Source organism: Sinocyclocheilus anshuiensis, unplaced genomic scaffold (assembly GCF_001515605.1).
Source record: "Sinocyclocheilus anshuiensis isolate Anshui unplaced genomic scaffold, SAMN03320099.WGS_v1.1 scaffold702, whole genome shotgun sequence".
Lineage (NCBI taxonomy): Eukaryota > Metazoa > Chordata > Actinopteri > Cypriniformes > Cyprinidae > Sinocyclocheilus > Sinocyclocheilus anshuiensis.
In genome coordinates, this window is record NW_015548184.1 from 3,001,500 (window position 1) to 3,021,221 (window position 19,722).

Below are 19,722 nucleotides of genomic sequence, written 5' to 3' on the forward strand. Positions count from 1 at the left end.
AAAATAACATAATAAATGCAAACAATTATTTAAATGAAATTAAGACACTGTAACGTATTCAGGTCACCAAATGTCATCATGTAATGGACCACGGATGCCATATATAAAAATAAATAAATATTTACAGAGCACAATATCCATGATTAAAGACAGAAGTAAGAAAACGTCCGTATAAATCGGAAGTGAAGCTGTAGAGTCATATATATCTCCTGCTGTGTTTAGTGGAGGAATGAGCACTTCAGAGGGTTTGAGGACATTGATTATTGCAGAATCTTGTGTTGCTGTGACAGCTTGCAACCACAGGCATCTGTCCTTGACCTTGATGTGACATAATCACTCATTTGATTTAATTCCACCTTTGATGCCAGAAACTTCAGCTCTCCGAAGACAGTGGGAAATGTTCCTTGCAAACACAATGTTACAGCCTAAAAATGCTCCCAGAACAATACTATTATATAGCGAACGGTGAAGCGGTTTAGCTCTATATGGCTTTGCTTTGAAGATTGACAGTTAACTAATTTTCCGAAAAGTTTTTGGTGAAACTTTGGATAAAAAACTAAAGGACAAGGAGAAGGAAATCTGATTCTATAAACATGGCCTTTCTGATCTCATCTGAGGGACAAAGGTAGTTTTAAGACCAAATCAATCTGGAAAAAAAGTGTTCCTAAAATGTACTTTTTAAACATTAACATTCAGGTGCTTTGAGCCAGTTTGGTGCTATAATTTTGTTTGACTAGCAGCAAGTCACAACTTTAGCCTTTGGCTGATTATTACTGAATTTGACAAAACCTCATTATTCTCACTAAAAATCTACCGTATACTCACCTCCAACAGAAACTTCTCTGCTTCATTGGGACGTCCAGCTGCCACACACTGGAAAGTGGCGTTTTGTCCAGCGTTGACCTCCACATCCCCCAAACGGGAAAAATGAGGGGCTTTATCTGAACACAAAAACATAAGGAGTTCAGAATTATATATATATATACAGTGGGTACGGAAAGTATTCAGACCCCCTTCAATTTTTCACTCTTTGTTATAGAGGAAGCAAAGAACCATTTATTACCATACAAAACCATTCAGAAGTTTGGGATCAGAAAGATAATTTAAAGAAATTAATACTTTTATTCAGCAATGAATTAAAAGTGACAGTAAAGACATTTATAATACTGTAGTAATGACTGCTGAAAATATACCTTTGCTATTGTAGGAATAAACTATGTTTTAAAATGTATGTAAAACAGTAATGCTATTTCATAATATTAAAGTTTTTATGTCTGTATTTTTTATCGAATAAATGCAACCTTGGTGCTAATGATATACTTCTTTCAAAAACATTTAAAAATGTAAGCTTTTTCTGACAGATTTTCTGTTTTAGTACACATCAAACAGAGAGAATAACAGATATATCTACAACAAGAGACTCACATTCACAGAAAAAAAGATAAATTAACAACAACAACAGACCCCAAACTTTTAAACATAGTCCACAATGATACAAACCCCACTTTTACACTGTTTAACCTGTTTCAAAGTCAACACTGGCCTTTCTTAATACATGTTTCTTATATGAACATGGAAAAGATTTTTCTTCAACTCCACGTCTGAACCAACTGGTTCCATTCTGGCACTTTTTATGATCCAATCAAGTCCCGCCCTACATTTTTCTATTTGAATACTCAAACATATCATATTTCTTAAGTAAAATGCATTGCGAATGTCGTTTCACGCGGACTTCAAACGCAAGGAGGCGATCTCTTAGTGGCCAGAAATGTTGATTTGTTCCAGTCTGATTGGCTCGTTGTGAAATTGTTCCACATATGGGATGCTTTCTTGCCTGCATGTGAGACACTTGAATCCTATGAAATAAGGTCTAGATGATCTTCCTCCAGCACACGTGGTTCTTGGTCCTTTAAACGTAATCGATTTTTGTAAGGTCTCAGTTCAACTAAACTGCAATATGACCTTTTGAATTCAAAAGTCATATCTATTCATTTGAAGATATTTCTTGTAACTGAATATATAGAATTGGGGATTAGACAGGATAAAAAGAAGTAGATAAATAGCATAGATAAAAATAAAGGAATACTTTATTGATCCCCACAAGAAAATACAGGTGCAGGATTGCTGCAAGATGCAATGCAATGTGCACAAAAACACCCCAATGAAGAGACATAGCACTGTCGAGATATTACATACATAGTCTGCACATATATTGCAAAATACTCCGTATAAAGAAACCAATTTCAGAGCCTGATGGTGGTGGAGGAGACACCACTCATTCAAGTCTACAGGAAGGTTGACATGAGCAAAAAGTAAAAAAGGTAAACAGATAAATACTGTGGCTGTACTCTATCTGGCTCACACTAGCTCTAGTTGCGGATGCGTAAATTAAACTTTTTAGATTTCTTTCTTTCTTTACACCAGTTCATTGAATGGGTGTCAGATGTAAAAAGGCCCTCAGGCAACATGGATAGCTTCATGTGGTAGTTAACACTGTTTAGTCTCAGATAGCAAAGAGCTCCTATGGGAACTGCAGCCAGCCCTGCACATCTGACAGTCTGATTGTTACTTAATGGTTTATGTATAATTTAAAATTTTGAACTACTGAACTGTTTCTATTTGCGTGGTGATAAGAGACAAACTCACTTTCAATGCTCCGACATAACAACTGCATGCATATTTTATCAAAGATTAAAATGCAAATTTAAAATCCAAACAAAAAAAGTTGGATACCGCTTCAATATAATTTGGATATCCACATAGCGTAGTTGTAATCTATCTGTTAATTTACTTTCTGTTTCTGTTTCTTCATCTGAACAGATTTGGAGAAATTTTGCATTTTACGTCACTTGCTCACCAATGGACCCTCAGCAGTGAATGGGTGCCGTCAGAATGAGAGTCCAAACAGCTGAAAAAAACATCATAATAATCCACAAGAAATCCACATCCCTCCAGTCTATCAATTAAAGTCTTGTGAAGTGAAAACCTGCGCATTTGTAATAAACAAATCCATCAAGGCTTTTAAACTACCAATTCATAATCCATAATAAAACTTCCTCCAGTGAAAATGTCCATTTCCCTTTGTCTTCTCACATCTAAATCCACAAACATATTTGTTTAGAACTGTTTTAAAAAATGTCTTTATGGATTTGTTTATTACAAATATGTTTATTACACAACATTAATTGATGGACTGGAGTCATGTGGATTTTTGTGATGTTTTTAACAGCAGACTTACATTTTTTTAGCAAATTTAAATTTTTGGGTGAACTAGCCTACTCCTTTAATGATAGACTTTAGTTTCCATTAAATCTTTTGTCTGCGTCATTCCAATGAATCTCCAATGTACATTTGTTTAAATTTTGGCAAACTCCCAATCAATCAAATAATCAATGGTTGGATAAAAGAAGCATAATAATCTTTCAGTAGGTTTCATAACAAGGCTGTCTTGCTTAGATTTGCAGGCCTGTGTTGGAGTTCTAAACCATTTTGCCTTCTGTAACCACAGGGCTTTCCTCCTCTCCAGCAACAGCTTCCTGCTTGTGCAGGATGTATATAAAATCACCATAAACCGCCTACCCACACTGCACACATCTGAAATCTGTCAATCAAAGCAGATAAACAGGTTATGAGGTTTGATATAACAGAGAATGCTGTTTTGTACATCCACCCTGAGCTTGTATTATTTATCTTCTTTGTAAAACCAGGTGGAGGCCCAGGCTACATTGTTTGTAGTCCACAGGTGGCCACATGTTCGGTGGAAATGCCACTGTGTGATGTTCAGTTCATGTTTTTATGAGCCAACATGAATCAAAAGGCAAAAAAAAATCAAATTAAAAGGGACTGAAAATCTGTTATGTGCTGCAGCAAAACAGGTTTAAAATATTATGTTTGTATCCTAAAGTCTTTAAACACTGCATACTGCAGTTACCACAAAACTAAAGTTATGAAAAAAAGAAAAAACCTTACCTGTGTGGAGAATAAAAAAGTAAAGAAACCACACCCTCTTTTAAATCACAGAGAAATCTTCTCTCTTTCTCACTCTTTCTACTCTTTTTGCCTTCCTTTCCTTTTTGACTTGTCTTGCCAAATGGTGATTTCCGCAGTCTGGCGCAATGCCACTCTCGACAATGTGTGTCCAGGTCCTGATGAGAGTTTTAATTATTTAATGTGCACAGTGGGGCTTAGATGATGCCATCTGCCGCCTGCAGGAAGTGGGGAGGGGGGCGAAGGAAGAGGGTGTTAGGAGACTCAGCAGAGATGAGCTTTCATGACCACAGCATCTGTTGATTTGCTTGTTTGGAATTGCACTTTATTACCATCGAATAGTACTTTGTCAGTTTTCTCTATTTAAATATGTATAAATATCACTACAGTTTTATGAAACCTTAAAAGCGTTAAGATGTCCCTCAGAGGTTGTGAAAAAGATTGTTAACTTTGAGCGAAGACGGCATCTCTGCGGCATGTCACCTATCCCTATCAGCCGGTCGCTAAAACGCATTTCAGCACATTTACAGTTGATAATTGTGCTGTCGGAGCCTTTTGAATTAGCCTTAAAAAAGGCTCGCAGCTCTCAAACAAATATACAGACATGCTGTTATCATACGAGGCAGCTTGTTTTAATAAAAGCCAGTCAGATAAGGGAAAATTCACTAAGAATGAATTGCATCCGCTGTGTCATTTATTTACATGCACAGTCTGCATTGTTCTAGCACCTGATTCACTAAATGATTCAATAAAAATCAATGAAATAAAAAGCTTTATTTCAAGCACTGACATTCAAAAACAACCTGTTTAACACAAAATACATTTCTTCTCATTTTTTTTTCCCACTATGTACGGGCCACATGATATATATATATATATATATATATATAGTAAGGGAATAAATTAAAACAGTTAGCTATATACCGTTATCAGCATATGTTGAAGTAGATTTGTCTCTCGTCGTCCTCAAATATAGGCCCTGGCCCGAGATGCTCAGACCCTAGCCCAGCCCTTGTCCGACAGCTCTTCAGAATTCTTGGCCCGAGTCCGACCCGAGCCCGTCTTTCTTTCCCTACTCCCAAAACAGCTTACTACTGTTTCAGCTATTAAAATAGTTCAGTTTTGTATGTAATGATAAAGTGATTATATTTTGTTTAGTTTTTTTATTAAGTTAATTTAGAAAAACGTTTGGAGCATTTTTTGTTCGTTAAATGTAAGTTTTTGTTTTTCAAAATAACGACCAAGCGGCCAGCGGCAGACAGTAAGATGATCATAGCCTATGTTTGCTCAATTTAGCCTTCTCAAATCATCACGACTTGCCAAAAATAAAATCTATAGATATAAAACTATTGGTAACACTTTATTTTAGGGTCTCTTAACTAGTTGCTTATTAGCATGCATATTACTAGAATATTAGCCATTTATTAGTAGTAATTAAGCACATATTAATGCCTTATTCTACATGACCTTATTCTACATCCCTAATCCTACCTAATACCTAAACTTAACAACTACCTTACTAACTATTAATAAGCAGCAAATTAGGAATTTATTGAGGGAAAAGTCGTAGTTAATAGTGAATAAGTGTTCCCTATTCTAAAGAAACAGTTCAAGCATATCACAATGTTAGTTTAAATGTTTAACCTATATAAATGTGCGCTGTTAGACGTATATCCAATCGTTTGTGCGGAGAGGAGCTAAAGCGCGCTTTGCAGGACACGGAGGCGCCGGCGCGATCACTTGCATTGGAAACAACTTAAAATACGCAGTGGTGGAGGTAACAGATTACAACTACTCACGTTACTGTAATTAAGTAGTTTTTCGGGTACTTGTACTTTTTTGAGTATATATTTAAAGCTGTACATTTATTTGTACTTAAATACAAATTAAGCACAATAATCTACTTTGTTACTTTTATATCATAGTTCGTTACAGAGTACACCCACAATTTGAATTTATATTCAAACCTTTGACGGCACTTCAGTAGCCAATAAAGGTATCCGATCGTAAACGGACCAATAACAGCCCTGATATCTGAACTGGGAAAAGCTGCCGCTGCAGCAGGTTTGAAGAGCTGACCAGACAGTGAGGGAGCTCAGTGTAATTTATGGACTTTATGCGTAGGCGATGTAAATGATTTATAATATAATCAATACAACAATATTTAATACAGTAGCCTATGTGTGCTCTGCGCGGATATGGACACAATAAAAGGAGAGAAGCTAAATGAGCCCGAGTCCGACCCGAGCCCGATCTGTAAAAATACATTTAAAGCCTTAAAGTCTTTGTGTTCGGTTTTGCCAGTTGGTCACGAATTTTCACGACTTGAATCATATTTATGGTTTCTTTTCCCAAATCCTCACTGTCTCACCCTCTAATTTTGCAGGTTTATTTTATTGTCGTGCACTTTTAATCACTGTTTTCGCACCTCTTACTGTGGTAAGCATGCGGGGGTAAATTAAAGATTTCGTGGCCATGAATTAAGAATTTGTTCTATGACTTAATTCGTTCACTCATTTTAGTTAAATCATGGGTTTTCTGAAATGTGGAAATATGGACAGTGGGCACAAATTAATAAGTCGTAGGAATGAATTAACAAGTTGTAGGAATTAATTATATATATCTGTCCTGCTAATATCCCGCAGCCCTGTCAAAGCGCAAAGTCCGATATGAAACAATTATCTGGGGAAATTATAATTAAACATGACTTAGTTATTACATTTCAATACAAAAGAACTTTGTATTGTTTCTGTTTTAATGTACTTTTAAAGTTTGGATCACATTAAAAGCGTAATTTGTAAGTTAGTGAATTATTTTCGCCACAGATCCAGCCCCGTCACCGTCACTCACAGCCACGTGAGTGTTCACGTGTTTTGCACATGAGCCACACACAGCCCAAAGTTAAACTGCTTAATCGACCATCGATAGCTTTAATCGATTGCATCTCTTATCGACAAGCAATCACCAAAAATTAAAACAAAATACAAATCGCATGACATCCAATTCTACCATTTCTTTAAATCAGACATAAAAAATATTTTAATAAACACCAGTCTTCACTACTAACCATTACAACATAAACTTCCAGTCTACACTCAGTATATAAAATCAGATGTCTAGCTCTGCTGTATTAGGGATGTTTAAAGGATTTCTACTCTCCCCCTCGGCAGTAAAAGACATCACAGCTCCATACACTCAGTGTCTCCACAGCACTGGAGAGCCAAACACATCCTACACTCCCTCACAACAACTCCTCCCTACATTGATCTGTTTGTTTTCTACCATGTCCGGCAGCTAGCAGGCTATCTCAGCACCAGCATAAAAATAACTGAACTAGCTGATATTAGGGCTGTGTATTGGCAAGAATCTGGCGATACGATACATATCACGATACAGGGGTTGCGATATATGATATGTTGCGATACACTGCGATACTGTAAGCAAGGCGATATATTGGGATATATCTTATTTTAGGAATAGGATATATTTTTAGGAAAGCTATCATAAAGAACACACCACCATATGCAAACCTTAGCAATAAATAAATAAAATAAATAAAATTATTTAACCAGAATAAAGTGGGATCGGCATTTGCAATAATCAGTCCCTGTAACATTCAACGTTATTGAACCACTTTTTGTGCAGTACGAGTCAAGGGGGAAAAATTTAAGTGCTTGCAGGATCCTTTAGTTAAATGTATAATATGTATTTTATAAAAAGACCATATATTTTTTTAGACCCTGCTTTAAAGGTTCACATTTTAAGTTTACAATTGTAACATACAATGTATGTACAATTTACAGATACATTGTATTGTAAATACAATGTACAGATACAATTTGATCTGAACAAAAAAATTACATCTGCTTAATATCAATGAAAAATAAAGTGCTTGCAGGATTTCTAAAGAAAACAAAACAATTTTAAAACAATAAAATAAATACAGATGTTAAACATTCTCAGAATCTTTCCACTTGGATTTCACAAGTTTTTCAGTTTGTATTTATGTTCCACGTGGAATCGCCGAGACCGCGACGCGAACACCGCCCTAACTGCACAAAATGCCCCCACCACGAGAGAAAGCTGTAGACCCGTGCGAAAGCTCTTTCGGGACGTGGCAAGCGGTGGAACCGAGGCGGCGCCCGCGCCATGGTCCCAAGGTGGATGTTACCACAAAAGCCCAAATGAAGCCACACTTCAGCTTTGCACACGGAAACAGGAACTGGAAAAATTCTTTCATCCTCCATTACTAGCATATTAACGCTAACATTAGTGGCGTGCCCTAATGCTAGTATTTCCTGTCACTGTCTAAGTTCAGAGATGAAGACTGCCATCTAGCGGTCAGGATATACACTCAAAACGAAACAACTGCCATGAATCTTGTTTTTTTTTTTTAAATAGATATTCCGTTTTACCATCGATAGCTTTAATCGATTGCATCTCTTATCGACAAGCAATCACCAAAAATTAAAACAAAATACAAATCGCATGACATCCAATTCTACCATTTCTTTAAATCAGACATAAAAAATATTTTAATAAACACCAGTCTTCACTACTAACCATTACAACATAAACTTCCAGTCTACACTCAGTATATAAAATCAGATGTCTAGCTCTGCTGTATTAGGGATGTTTAAAGGATTTCTACTCTCCCCCTCGGCAGTAAAAGACATCACAGCTCCATACACTCAGTGTCTCCACAGCACTGGAGAGCCAAACACATCCTACACTCCCTCACAACAACTCCTCCCTACATTGATCTGTTTGTTTTCTACCATGTCCGGCAGCTAGCAGGCTATCTCAGCACCAGCATAAAAATAACTGAACTAGCTGATATTAGGGCTGTGTATTGGCAAGAATCTGGCGATACGATACATATCACGATACAGGGGTTGCGATATATGATATGTTGCGATACACTGCGATACTGTAAGCAAGGCGATATATTGGGATATATCTTATTTTAGGAATAGGATATATTTTTAGGAAAGCTATCATAAAGAACACACCACCATATGCAAACCTTAGCAATAAATAAATAAAATAAATAAAATTATTTAACCAGAATAAAGTGGGATCGGCATTTGCAATAATCAGTCCCTGTAACATTCAACGTTATTGAACCACTTTTTGTGCAGTACGAGTCAAGGGGGAAAAATTTAAGTGCTTGCAGGATCCTTTAGTTAAATGTATAATATGTATTTTATAAAAAGACCATATATTTTTTTAGACCCTGCTTTAAAGGTTCACATTTTAAGTTTACAATTGTAACATACAATGTATGTACAATTTACAGATACATTGTATTGTAAATACAATGTACAGATACAATTTGATCTGAACAAAAAAATTACATCTGCTTAATATCAATGAAAAATAAAGTGCTTGCAGGATTTCTAAAGAAAACAAAACAATTTTAAAACAATAAAATAAATACAGATGTTAAACATTCTCAGAATCTTTCCACTTGGATTTCACAAGTTTTTCAGTTTGTATTTATGTTCCACGTGGAATCGCCGAGACCGCGACGCGAACACTGCCCTAACTGCACAAAATGCCCCCACCACGAGAGAAAGCTGTAGACCCGTGCGAAAGCTCTTTCGGGACGTGGCAAGCGGTGGAACCGAGGCGGCGCCCGCGCCATGGTCCCAAGGTGGATGTTACCACAAAAGCCCAAATGAAGCCACACTTCAGCTTTGCACACGGAAACAGGAACTGGAAAAATTCTTTCATCCTCCATTACTAGCATATTAACGCTAACATTAGTGGCGTGCCCTAATGCTAGTATTTCCTGTCATTGTTTAAGTTCAGAGATGAAGACTGCTATCTAGCGGTTAGGATATAAACTCAAAACGAAACAACTGCCATGAATCTTGCATGATTTTTTTTTTTTTTAAATATCGATATTCCGTTTTTGAGAATCGATACAGTATCGCCAAACAAAATATTGCGATACTCACGTGTATCGATATTTTCTTACACCCCTAGCTGATATACCTCAATGGAGTGCAAATGGAGACTTGCTTAAAAAGATCTTACTAATCTGTTACGTGTCTAATTTAGTTGACTAAATAATTATTTGGCTATTGGTTAACATTATCCAAACGACAAACTTTTTTGAACTTTGCACTGATGAATTGTTCATGTTACAAAATCACGCTACATATTTTGTATAAGCTAATAAAGCAGACTTAAAATTGGAATGAATTGTGACGGGGCCGTAAAAAATTGTTCCTGAGACTTTTCACACAAGATGGAAACTAGATCTTTTCATCATCAAAGTAACAATGTAGCTGTACCATGCTGAGCTAAAAGCCAAAAGCCAGTGTAGAGACTGACGATACAGTATCGCCAAACAAAATATTGCAATACTCATATGTATCGATATTTTCTTACACCCCTAGCTGATATACCTCAATGGAGTGCAAATGGAGACTTGCTTAAAAAGATCTTACTAATCTGTTACGTGTCTAATTTAGTTGACTAAATAATTATTTGGCTATTGGTTAACATTATCCAAACGACAAACTTTTTTGAACTTTGCACTGATGAATTGTTCATGTTACAAAATCACGCTACATATTTTGTATAAGCTAATAAAGCAGACTTAAAATTGGAATGAATTGTGACGGGGCCGTAAAAAATTGTTCCTGAGACTTTTCACACAAGATGGAAACTAGATCTTTTCATCATCAAAGTAACAATGTAGCTGTACCATGCTGAGCTAAAAGCCAAAAGCCAGTGTAGAGACTGAAACAAGGATGAAAGGTGAATTTGGGTACAAAAATGTCTTTGATATCCAAATTATGTGTGCTTACAGATCCATCAAGAGAATCTGTATGGAACTGGACCTGCATAGAAAAATGTACTTCAGAAAGTTGTACTGTATATGAGAGCAATGTAAATCTCGATGTGTCACTGCTGAAAGAAGTGAGTTTCATGTTAGAAAAACTTCTATAAACTAGTGGTTGAACTATCTGGATTTTGACAATGGTTGATGCCAATATCTAGACTGCATGCTGGTAATATGCATTTATTGAACAATTAATTATAATGATATTATATATTAGTGCTGTCAATTGATTAAAAAAAAAACTTTTTTTCTGTAAATAATCATGATTAATCACACCTAAAATTAAAATTTGTAAATAAATATATTTTTACATTGAATCTTCAAATTATCGTAGAAGCAGCATTAAGGCAGTCTATTTTAAATACTTATTTACTATGAATTATGAATGGGTATCACAGATAGCAGTACTTATACTGATGTATTTTTATCGATTTCTGTGGATAAAATGAGTAAATATACCCATTCAGCTTTAGAGTAAAATTTGTGCAATACATTTTAAGCCTAAACTGTTACAGAACATTAAATATTAAACATTATAACTTATAATTTAAGTGGACTTAAAACAATCTTCACATAAAAACATTATAATGAATGTCACATTTATGAGCCTTTACTATATATAGTATGCTGTATAGTAATACAGTGACGTTTCTGTCTATGTCAGCTCTTTCTGTTTAAATTTTCAGATCCTCAAATGTGAAGTTTATTTCGAACATTAATTTTCACAATAAATAAGACAATTACTAATAAAAACATTTGGTATCAGTATTTGAATGTAAAGACCGGTCCTCTTGTTATAATGTCAGTATATACAAATATTTACACTTGTCTTAATCATTGATACAAGCAGGTTACTTTCAGGACCAATGGCAATAATGGCCAAATATTGGCCACTCTTTCATAAACACGAAGTTTCATCAATTTATTCTTGCTGTAATTTATGAATGCCTTCTCTTCTAGGAGTAATAATGCTAGCAATGCTATTTTTACCTTAAGACTCGCAATAATGGTTAATGCGTAACATATCCCTTTCTCTTTTTTTACTCCAGCATATTGGCTCAAAATAGCATAGATAGACAACAATATTACATCCACGAAAAGGCTAATGTGATCCCAGCATTTATACAGTCCTTCACATTTTCACACTGTTTAAACACACTCCCACACTATAATGACAGGTGTGTGCTACTCACAACAGGGGTAGTTCAACAGGAGTATGTCATCAACTGCAATGTAGCCTTTGCGGTCCACAGTCGCCTCCAGCAATATCTTAAAATACAAAGAGAGGAGAACATGACCTGCAGAAATGTATTTGGGCTTTAAAATCAGAGTGTTTTAACATTTGCACAAAGTAGTGAAATTACAATGATGGTACAGAGCAGAAAACCATCTTCTTAATTAATATTCTGGTCTTGCTAATGGGGAAAATACACTTAATTCAAGATATAAGTCAAGTCTTGTTCAATTAGTCCAATAAAATCAAACCTTATCATCTTAAACCACTTTGCATCTTGTTTTAAGGCTGTTTGGATGGTAAATAAGAAAATATTGTTGCAGTGCATTTAAAATGTACAGTGTAAATACATACATTTTTGGTTTAGTGAGTGATGCCTTTTATATTCATCAACACCAAGTGGTATTTATTAAACACCATAATAATAGTTTCAATCAAACTCACAAAAAGTGTTTTAATGGGCTGTCTGCTCTAGATTTTAACTATTGTCTGACATTTTTATCGTGCTTCATTAAGCTTACATTAATGAAATAATGAATTAAAAGAAATAATAAGAGAAAACAAGGCAAACAGGGACGATACTGTCAACCACGTTGAAAGCAAGCAAAACACATAATTCATCGTTTTGGCATTTTGCATCTTTTTCAGTTCAGTTTTCAGTTTTCCTTTTGCAAAAAGTTTTGACAGTCATTGAGAGAACAGAAAACGAGAAAAAGGATGTCAAAGCAAGTAAAGAGAATGAGAAAGAGAGAGAAAATAGATGCCAACTTCACTAAGGGCCCCTGAGGCCTACAGGAAATAATGGCTTCATAAGGAGGCCTTCGTGCACTGTGACACATGGCTCTCATTCGGCATGCTGCACACACACATACACACACGGGCTCATAATGTGAGCGTAAGGGGCACGAGTCCCTGGGGACCTGGAGAGAGTCTCCACACTCGCCAAAGGCTATGAGCAAAGGACGGTCGCTCCAGTGTAATGAAATCAAATCAATATTGTGCGAACGACAGTGATGAGATGTTATTACACATTGAGAGCATGGAGGCCATGTTTGCTCTTCACAACAGTGGTCTGCTTGGCTGCCCACGCTTGACGTTATTGCTTTAAAAAAAGAAAGTATTTTTGTTTACTGTCTAGTAACCAAGCAAATCACAGTTATGACCGAATGTTGTGTTTTCAGTCATAAAAGGGCGGTTCTTCAACTTCAGAAACTCTCTTAAATGTTTTTAACTGTTCACATTATTTATTTAATTTCTAACAGTGGACATGTATCATTGCTGTCATTTTTTCCCCTTAAAGTCATCTCAAACGATGAATTGTACTTGATGGAAACAGCCATTTTTAACGTTCAGGAATAAATTGGCTGACTGTTTTGTCTTGATGAGGCAAATTTCACAGTTTGTATTCTAAACACAATGAAAAACTACTTTCACACTTTTTGCCAAATGTGACAAAATCACAGCTTAATTGGAAACTATGCATAATAATAGTATTCTGCAAATCTGTGATATTATTATTAAACTTTATTTGAAAAGGGACCATGTACAATTTTAACATAAATGTTTCCATTTCATGCATTGCACCGAATTTAGCCAATGGCTAGTTTTCATCCGCGGTCCCTTGGCAGGTAATCATAATCACAGATAAACATAAAAACAAAATAACAAACACATACAATACAGTAATACTTATACACATCCCATCAGAGCCAAAAAAAATAAATATATACCAATAACGTTCAGTTAAACCACAACTATATCAGTGTTTACAGATTTGAATCGCTTTTAAATAAAATTTTAGTTTTAATTTAAACATGTCAATAGATGTGCACATCCTTATGTCTTCTGGTAGAGTGTTCCAGTGAATAATAGCTTTCACTGAGAAAGATGATAACCCAAAAGCAGAATGACGAAAAGGAACAACACAATCACTAGTGTTGTGTAATAAAATCACACAATTATTACAATATTTGGCTTGAAATTTCTGCTTTCTTTACACGTCTGATATTTCATTTTAAGCTCTTCACTGACCACTGACCACACATTGTCCCTTTGGTAAACAAGTACACTAACTTAGAAATGACGTTTAGTATTCTCACAATAAATATTACATTTTTTTTTTTTATGTAATTATTATTTAGATGCATTTTCATATTTCAAGGCTGAAAGATGTGCTCTAGGGTAAAACAATCAAATCAATGCATAAAAGGAAAATGAGAATAAGCAAAAGTAAATGATGAAGAGATGAAAAAAGCTTTCAAAGACATTTAAATGGGATATTAATTTAACAAAATGAAGGGAAAAAAGTTGTTTTAATAAAAAAGTCAAAAGAAAGAAGTCAAAAAAAAGAAATAAAAACAGTAATATTTTGAAATATTATTACAATTTAAAACAACCATTTTCTATTTTAATACATTTTAAAATTAATTTTATTCCTGTGATGACTAAGCTGAATTTTCAGAAGCCATTACTCCAGTTTTTAGTATTGTCAATGTTAAAACCAGCTGTGCTGTGATATATTCAGGATTCTTTAATGAATGGAAACTTCAAAGGAACAGCTTGAAATAGATTTCATTTGTACCATTATAAATGTCTTTAATGGCACTATTGATCAATGTAATGCATCCTTGCTGAATAAAAGTATTAATTTCTTTTTAAAGAATTAATTGAATTAGTGTACATGCACCTAAAGTTGAAGAAACCTGATTCATCCTTTGCCCAAAAATTACTAGGGAACGTTGCAATCGCTGTAAAGGGATTTGTATGTGTTGCAGCCGTCGCTCATAGTTGACAGCAATATCTCTCAGAGCTGTCATGGTACTGACGTTCGTTCCACGTTCAATTTCACCGTCACCTGGTCAGAAGAACATTCCAGTCTGTCAGAAGCCTCTTATTTCATCAAAGAACAGCATGACTTCATCTTCCTAACCCTGCCTTGACCTCCATCGGTGCCGACATACGTGAAGATGGATGTGAAGTCTCTGATTGGGATCTAAAAAACACGACGTGCTTTGCGGGAAAAGACAAGGAAAGCAACTCCAGACAGCAGGATATACAGCCAGTGCTGGCTCAGGCTCGGAAACCCAACTTTAATCTCCTGTTGAAAAGGACTGCCATATAACCACAATAAACTGACACCAGACCTGCAGGATGATGCAAGGGGAGATTACTCAGAAATGTGTTTTCGACTTTTCCCCACCATTGCACGGGTGTGCCGCTGCTCACATGCCATCAGCTCTCCGAAACAAAAGACAAAATCACACATTTCTACGGAGGCACTCTTACACTATTAAACTCCTCTAGCCATATCACATTTATTCTAATCAGTGGCTAGTTCCCCCCTGGAGAATATATATACTTGGAACAAATGTCTCTGATTTATGATGGACATAAAAAAGAGTGAGGAGGCTTTCTGGGTATGGAAATGCAAGGCTGAGTCGAATCTTATGTTTCTCTGCTAAGAACACAACCGTCTCTATATTTCTTCTATAAGCAAGAATTATCACAGCAATGGATTATTGGTTCAAAACAGTAGAGGTATGCGTCTGTATCTTTTTCCAATAGGGCTGTCAAATCAAATAATCACGATTATTCACATCCAAAATAAAAGTTTGTGATTGCATAACGAGTGTGTACTATAAACACATATGTATATATTTAAGAAATCACAATTAATCGATTTGACAGCCCTCGTTTCCCATTAACAAGGCAGAAAGATACATAAATACAATCAATGTACAGAAATAAACATCACTAGAGATCAATAGATTTTACTTTTTCATATAACCTTTTAACAAAAATGTTTAGTGTCCATAAATGTCATTCCTAAAGAATGACCAACAATTCTTAACTCTATTATGAAATAATAATAATAATAATAATAATAATAATAATAGTAAAATGTTGTTATTATTATTATTATTATTATTAAATTTATTAAATTGATCAATGTAATGCATCCTTGCTGAATAAAAGTATTAATTTCTTTTTAAAGAATTAATTGAATTAGTGTACATGCACCTAAAGTTGAAGAAACCTGATTCATCCTTTGCCCAAAAATTACTAGGGAACGTTGCAATCGCTGTAAAGGGATTTGTATGTGTTGCAGCCGTCGCTCATAGTTGACAGCAATATCTCTCAGAGCTGTCATGGTACTGACGTTCGTTCCACGTTCAATTTCACCGTCACCTGGTCAGAAGAACATTCCAGTCTGTCAGAAGCCTCTTATTTCATCAAAGAACAGCATGACTTCATCTTCCTAACCCTGCCTTGACCTCCATCGGTGCCGACATACGTGAAGATGGATGTGAAGTCTCTGATTGGGATCTAAAAAACACGACGTGCTTTGCGGGAAAAGACAAGGAAAGCAACTCCAGACAGCAGGATATACAGCCAGTGCTGGCTCAGGCTCGGAAACCCAACTTTAATCTCCTGTTGAAAAGGACTGCCATATAACCACAATAAACTGACACCAGACCTGCAGGATGATGCAAGGGGAGATTACTCAGAAATGTGTTTTCGACTTTTCCCCACCATTGCACGGGTGTGCCGCTGCTCACATGCCATCAGCTCTCCGAAACAAAAGACAAAATCACACATTTCTACGGAGGCACTCTTACACTATTAAACTCCTCTAGCCATATCACATTTATTCTAATCAGTGGCTAGTTCCCCCCTGGAGAATATATATACTTGGAACAAATGTCTCTGATTTATGATGGACATAAAAAAGAGTGAGGAGGCTTTCTGGGTATGGAAATGCAAGGCTGAGTCGAATCTTATGTTTCTCTGCTAAGAACACAACCGTCTCTATATTTCTTCTATAAGCAAGAATTATCACAGCAATGGATTATTGGTTCAAAACAGTAGAGGTATGCGTCTGTATCTTTTTCCAATAGGGCTGTCAAATCAAATAATCACGATTATTCACATCCAAAATAAAAGTTTGTGATTGCATAACGAGTGTGTACTATAAACACATATGTATATATTTAAGAAATCACAATTAATCGATTTGACAGCCCTCGTTTCCCATTAACAAGGCAGAAAGATACATAAATACAATCAATGTACAGAAATAAACATCACTAGAGATCAATAGATTTTACTTTTTCATATAACCTTTTAACAAAAATGTTTAGTGTCCATAAATGTCATTCCTAAAGAATGACCAACAATTCTTAACTCTATTATGAAATAATAATAATAATAATAATAATAATAATAATAGTAAAATGTTGTTATTATTATTATTATTATTATTAAATAACCAACAATCATTCTGGTTAAAAAGTGTGAAATCTAATTTAAAAATATTATAAATAATTACATTATAATATTTTCATTCCCAATAGCAGAATTACAATACATTGGGCCTGATTTTATCTAACTATATTTTGCAAGTGAAACAAAGTTGAGATTTTCAAACAATAAATGACACGTTACGTTACGTGTCCGAGCTACGTTAGCTACGTTAGATTGCTTATATTAATTCTAAAATCCACATGTCTGGTTGACTAGAAGAGGAATGAGAGGAGCTCAGTCAGAGAGAGAGAGAGAGAGAGAGAGAGTGACGTGACATGTGACATGGGGCCAAGTATGGTGACCCATACTCGGAATTAGTGCTCTGCATTTAACCCATCCTTACTGCCCACACACAGCAGTGAACACACACACACCGTGAACACGCACCCGGAGCAGTGGGCAGCCATTTTTGCTGCGCCGTCCGGGGAGCAGTTGGGGGTTCGGTGCCTTGCTCAAGGGCACCTCAGTCGTGGTATTGAAGGTGGGAGAGAGCGCTGTACATTCACTCCCCCCACCTACAATCCCTGCCGGACCTGAGACTCGAACTCGCAACCTTGGGTTACGAGTCCGACTCTCTAACCATTAGGCCATGACGCTCAGACAGAGAGAGAGAGAGAGAGAGAGAGAGAGAGAGAGAGAGAGAGAGAGAAGATGTGAAGGACCGCAATCAAGGAGGACAGACACAAACAAACCAGGCTCTCTAACAAGGACACACTCCCCTCAGAATTATTCAATCCTGACCAACGGGTTGAGGTTTGGCTGATTAGTTTGGTCCAATTAGCTTCTGCTGGTTGGATCCAAAATAATCTTTCTCTCAAGGCCATTCAAAAAATCTGTGTTCGGCTCTAGAACTAAGTCATCATGAGGAAAGGCAAAAATACTAACAAATAACTTTTTCCAGGTATGACAGACTCCATGGTTCGGTGACAAAAGACGGTTCAACATACAAAAACAAGACAAGATCAAAATAATGAGACTCGAAAGCACAAAATGAAATGCATTCTATCCTGACTGCTCAAGCAATTAATTCATCCTGGTGGAATGCCTTTTATTCATCTACGTTATTATTATTAATGGGTCTGACCTAATGTCTTCTTATATCTTACGTTTCTTTCTTCTACCCACCATCAATTTTTATTATTTACACTCTCGTGCCTTTTCTTAAGAATGTGTCAGGTTCAATTACTCTTTCGTAGCTTCAGCTTTGTTGTGCAACGTGGCGGAGAGAGAAATACACAGATGCAGATTTGTTGTGTGATGTGAATTTAATTGGAAGCCCGTGAGAGACAGAAGTGAGCGAGAGAGAGAACGATATACTGAGGGAAAGGTACGGACGGGCTGAAGCTAGAATCTTTTTGGCAGTCTTGGCAGGCCAGATAACATCTTTAATATTTGATAACAAGTTCCCACTATCTATTACACCTTCACCAATAACAGCAGAAATATATGAGCGAGCATGGCAGACGGGGGAGATTTCAACTCGAGTATTTCAAACTCAAGGTGATTCCTCCCTGTTTCCATTCTCCGATCGCTCCCCATCTCTCTCTATTCAATTTTCCTTCGTTCCATCCCCTTTCTCTCTATTGATGTTCAGACACGGCAGACAGGAGGAAATATGGTATCTCGTGTCACATAAACATAGGGGCCCATCATATCATGAGAGACAGGCCTCATTTTACATGTATAGAGATACTCTGTCCATTGTTTCTGTGTACGAAGCTCCTAAAAGCCCAACACTGATTCAAATGCACAACAGAGGAGCTTCATTAGTCTGACAGTCATCATTACTTTTGACTAATTATGCCTATTTATTCTCTGATAAGTAGTCATTCTCAGCTGACATAGTTCAATGCTATCAAAACAATTAACTGAGCATTCAAAATATATTTTTGTTTTGCTTATAACAGCACCATAAATTGTGAAGCAAAAGGTTTTTAGCTAACTTTATTACATTGATATCAAAATTTAAATACATTAATTTTTATACAATAAAATGTAAATATAATAATAATTTCTGTTGGTCATTATTATTATTATTATTAAGAAGAAGAAGAAGAAAATGGTACTAGTAGAAATCACTGAAACACTGATTATTAGTACAGTTTGTGGACATTTATAGTTAATTCATATTGAAAAATTCAATATATTATACACACTGTAATTTTTTTCTTATAACTTACATTTAATTCTGCATCATGACTGATAACTTAATGTCAATCCATGAAATGAACTGGAATTTAATTGGGACTCTCAATTCAATCCTGAATGGCCGGCAATAGTGTTTACTTTAAAGGGGTCATATGATGCGATTTCAATTTTTCCTTTCTCTTTGGACTGTTAC

The 19,722-nt window shown here is 35.8% G+C and overlaps 1 protein-coding gene across 1 annotated transcript in view; it reads right to left on the reverse strand.

Annotated features, from left to right (window-relative positions):
- Positions 1–19,722, reverse strand: part of LOC107704844 (receptor-type tyrosine-protein phosphatase U) — a 177,156-nt gene that overhangs the window by 88,877 nt on the left and 68,557 nt on the right. Inside the window, exons 5-6 of the mRNA XM_016507867.1 lie at positions 12,037–12,112; positions 826–941 (exon numbers count right to left, since the gene is read on the reverse strand). Coding sequence (XP_016363353.1) covers positions 826–941; positions 12,037–12,112 — 192 coding nt within the window. The remainder of the gene's footprint in view (positions 1–825; positions 942–12,036; positions 12,113–19,722) is intronic.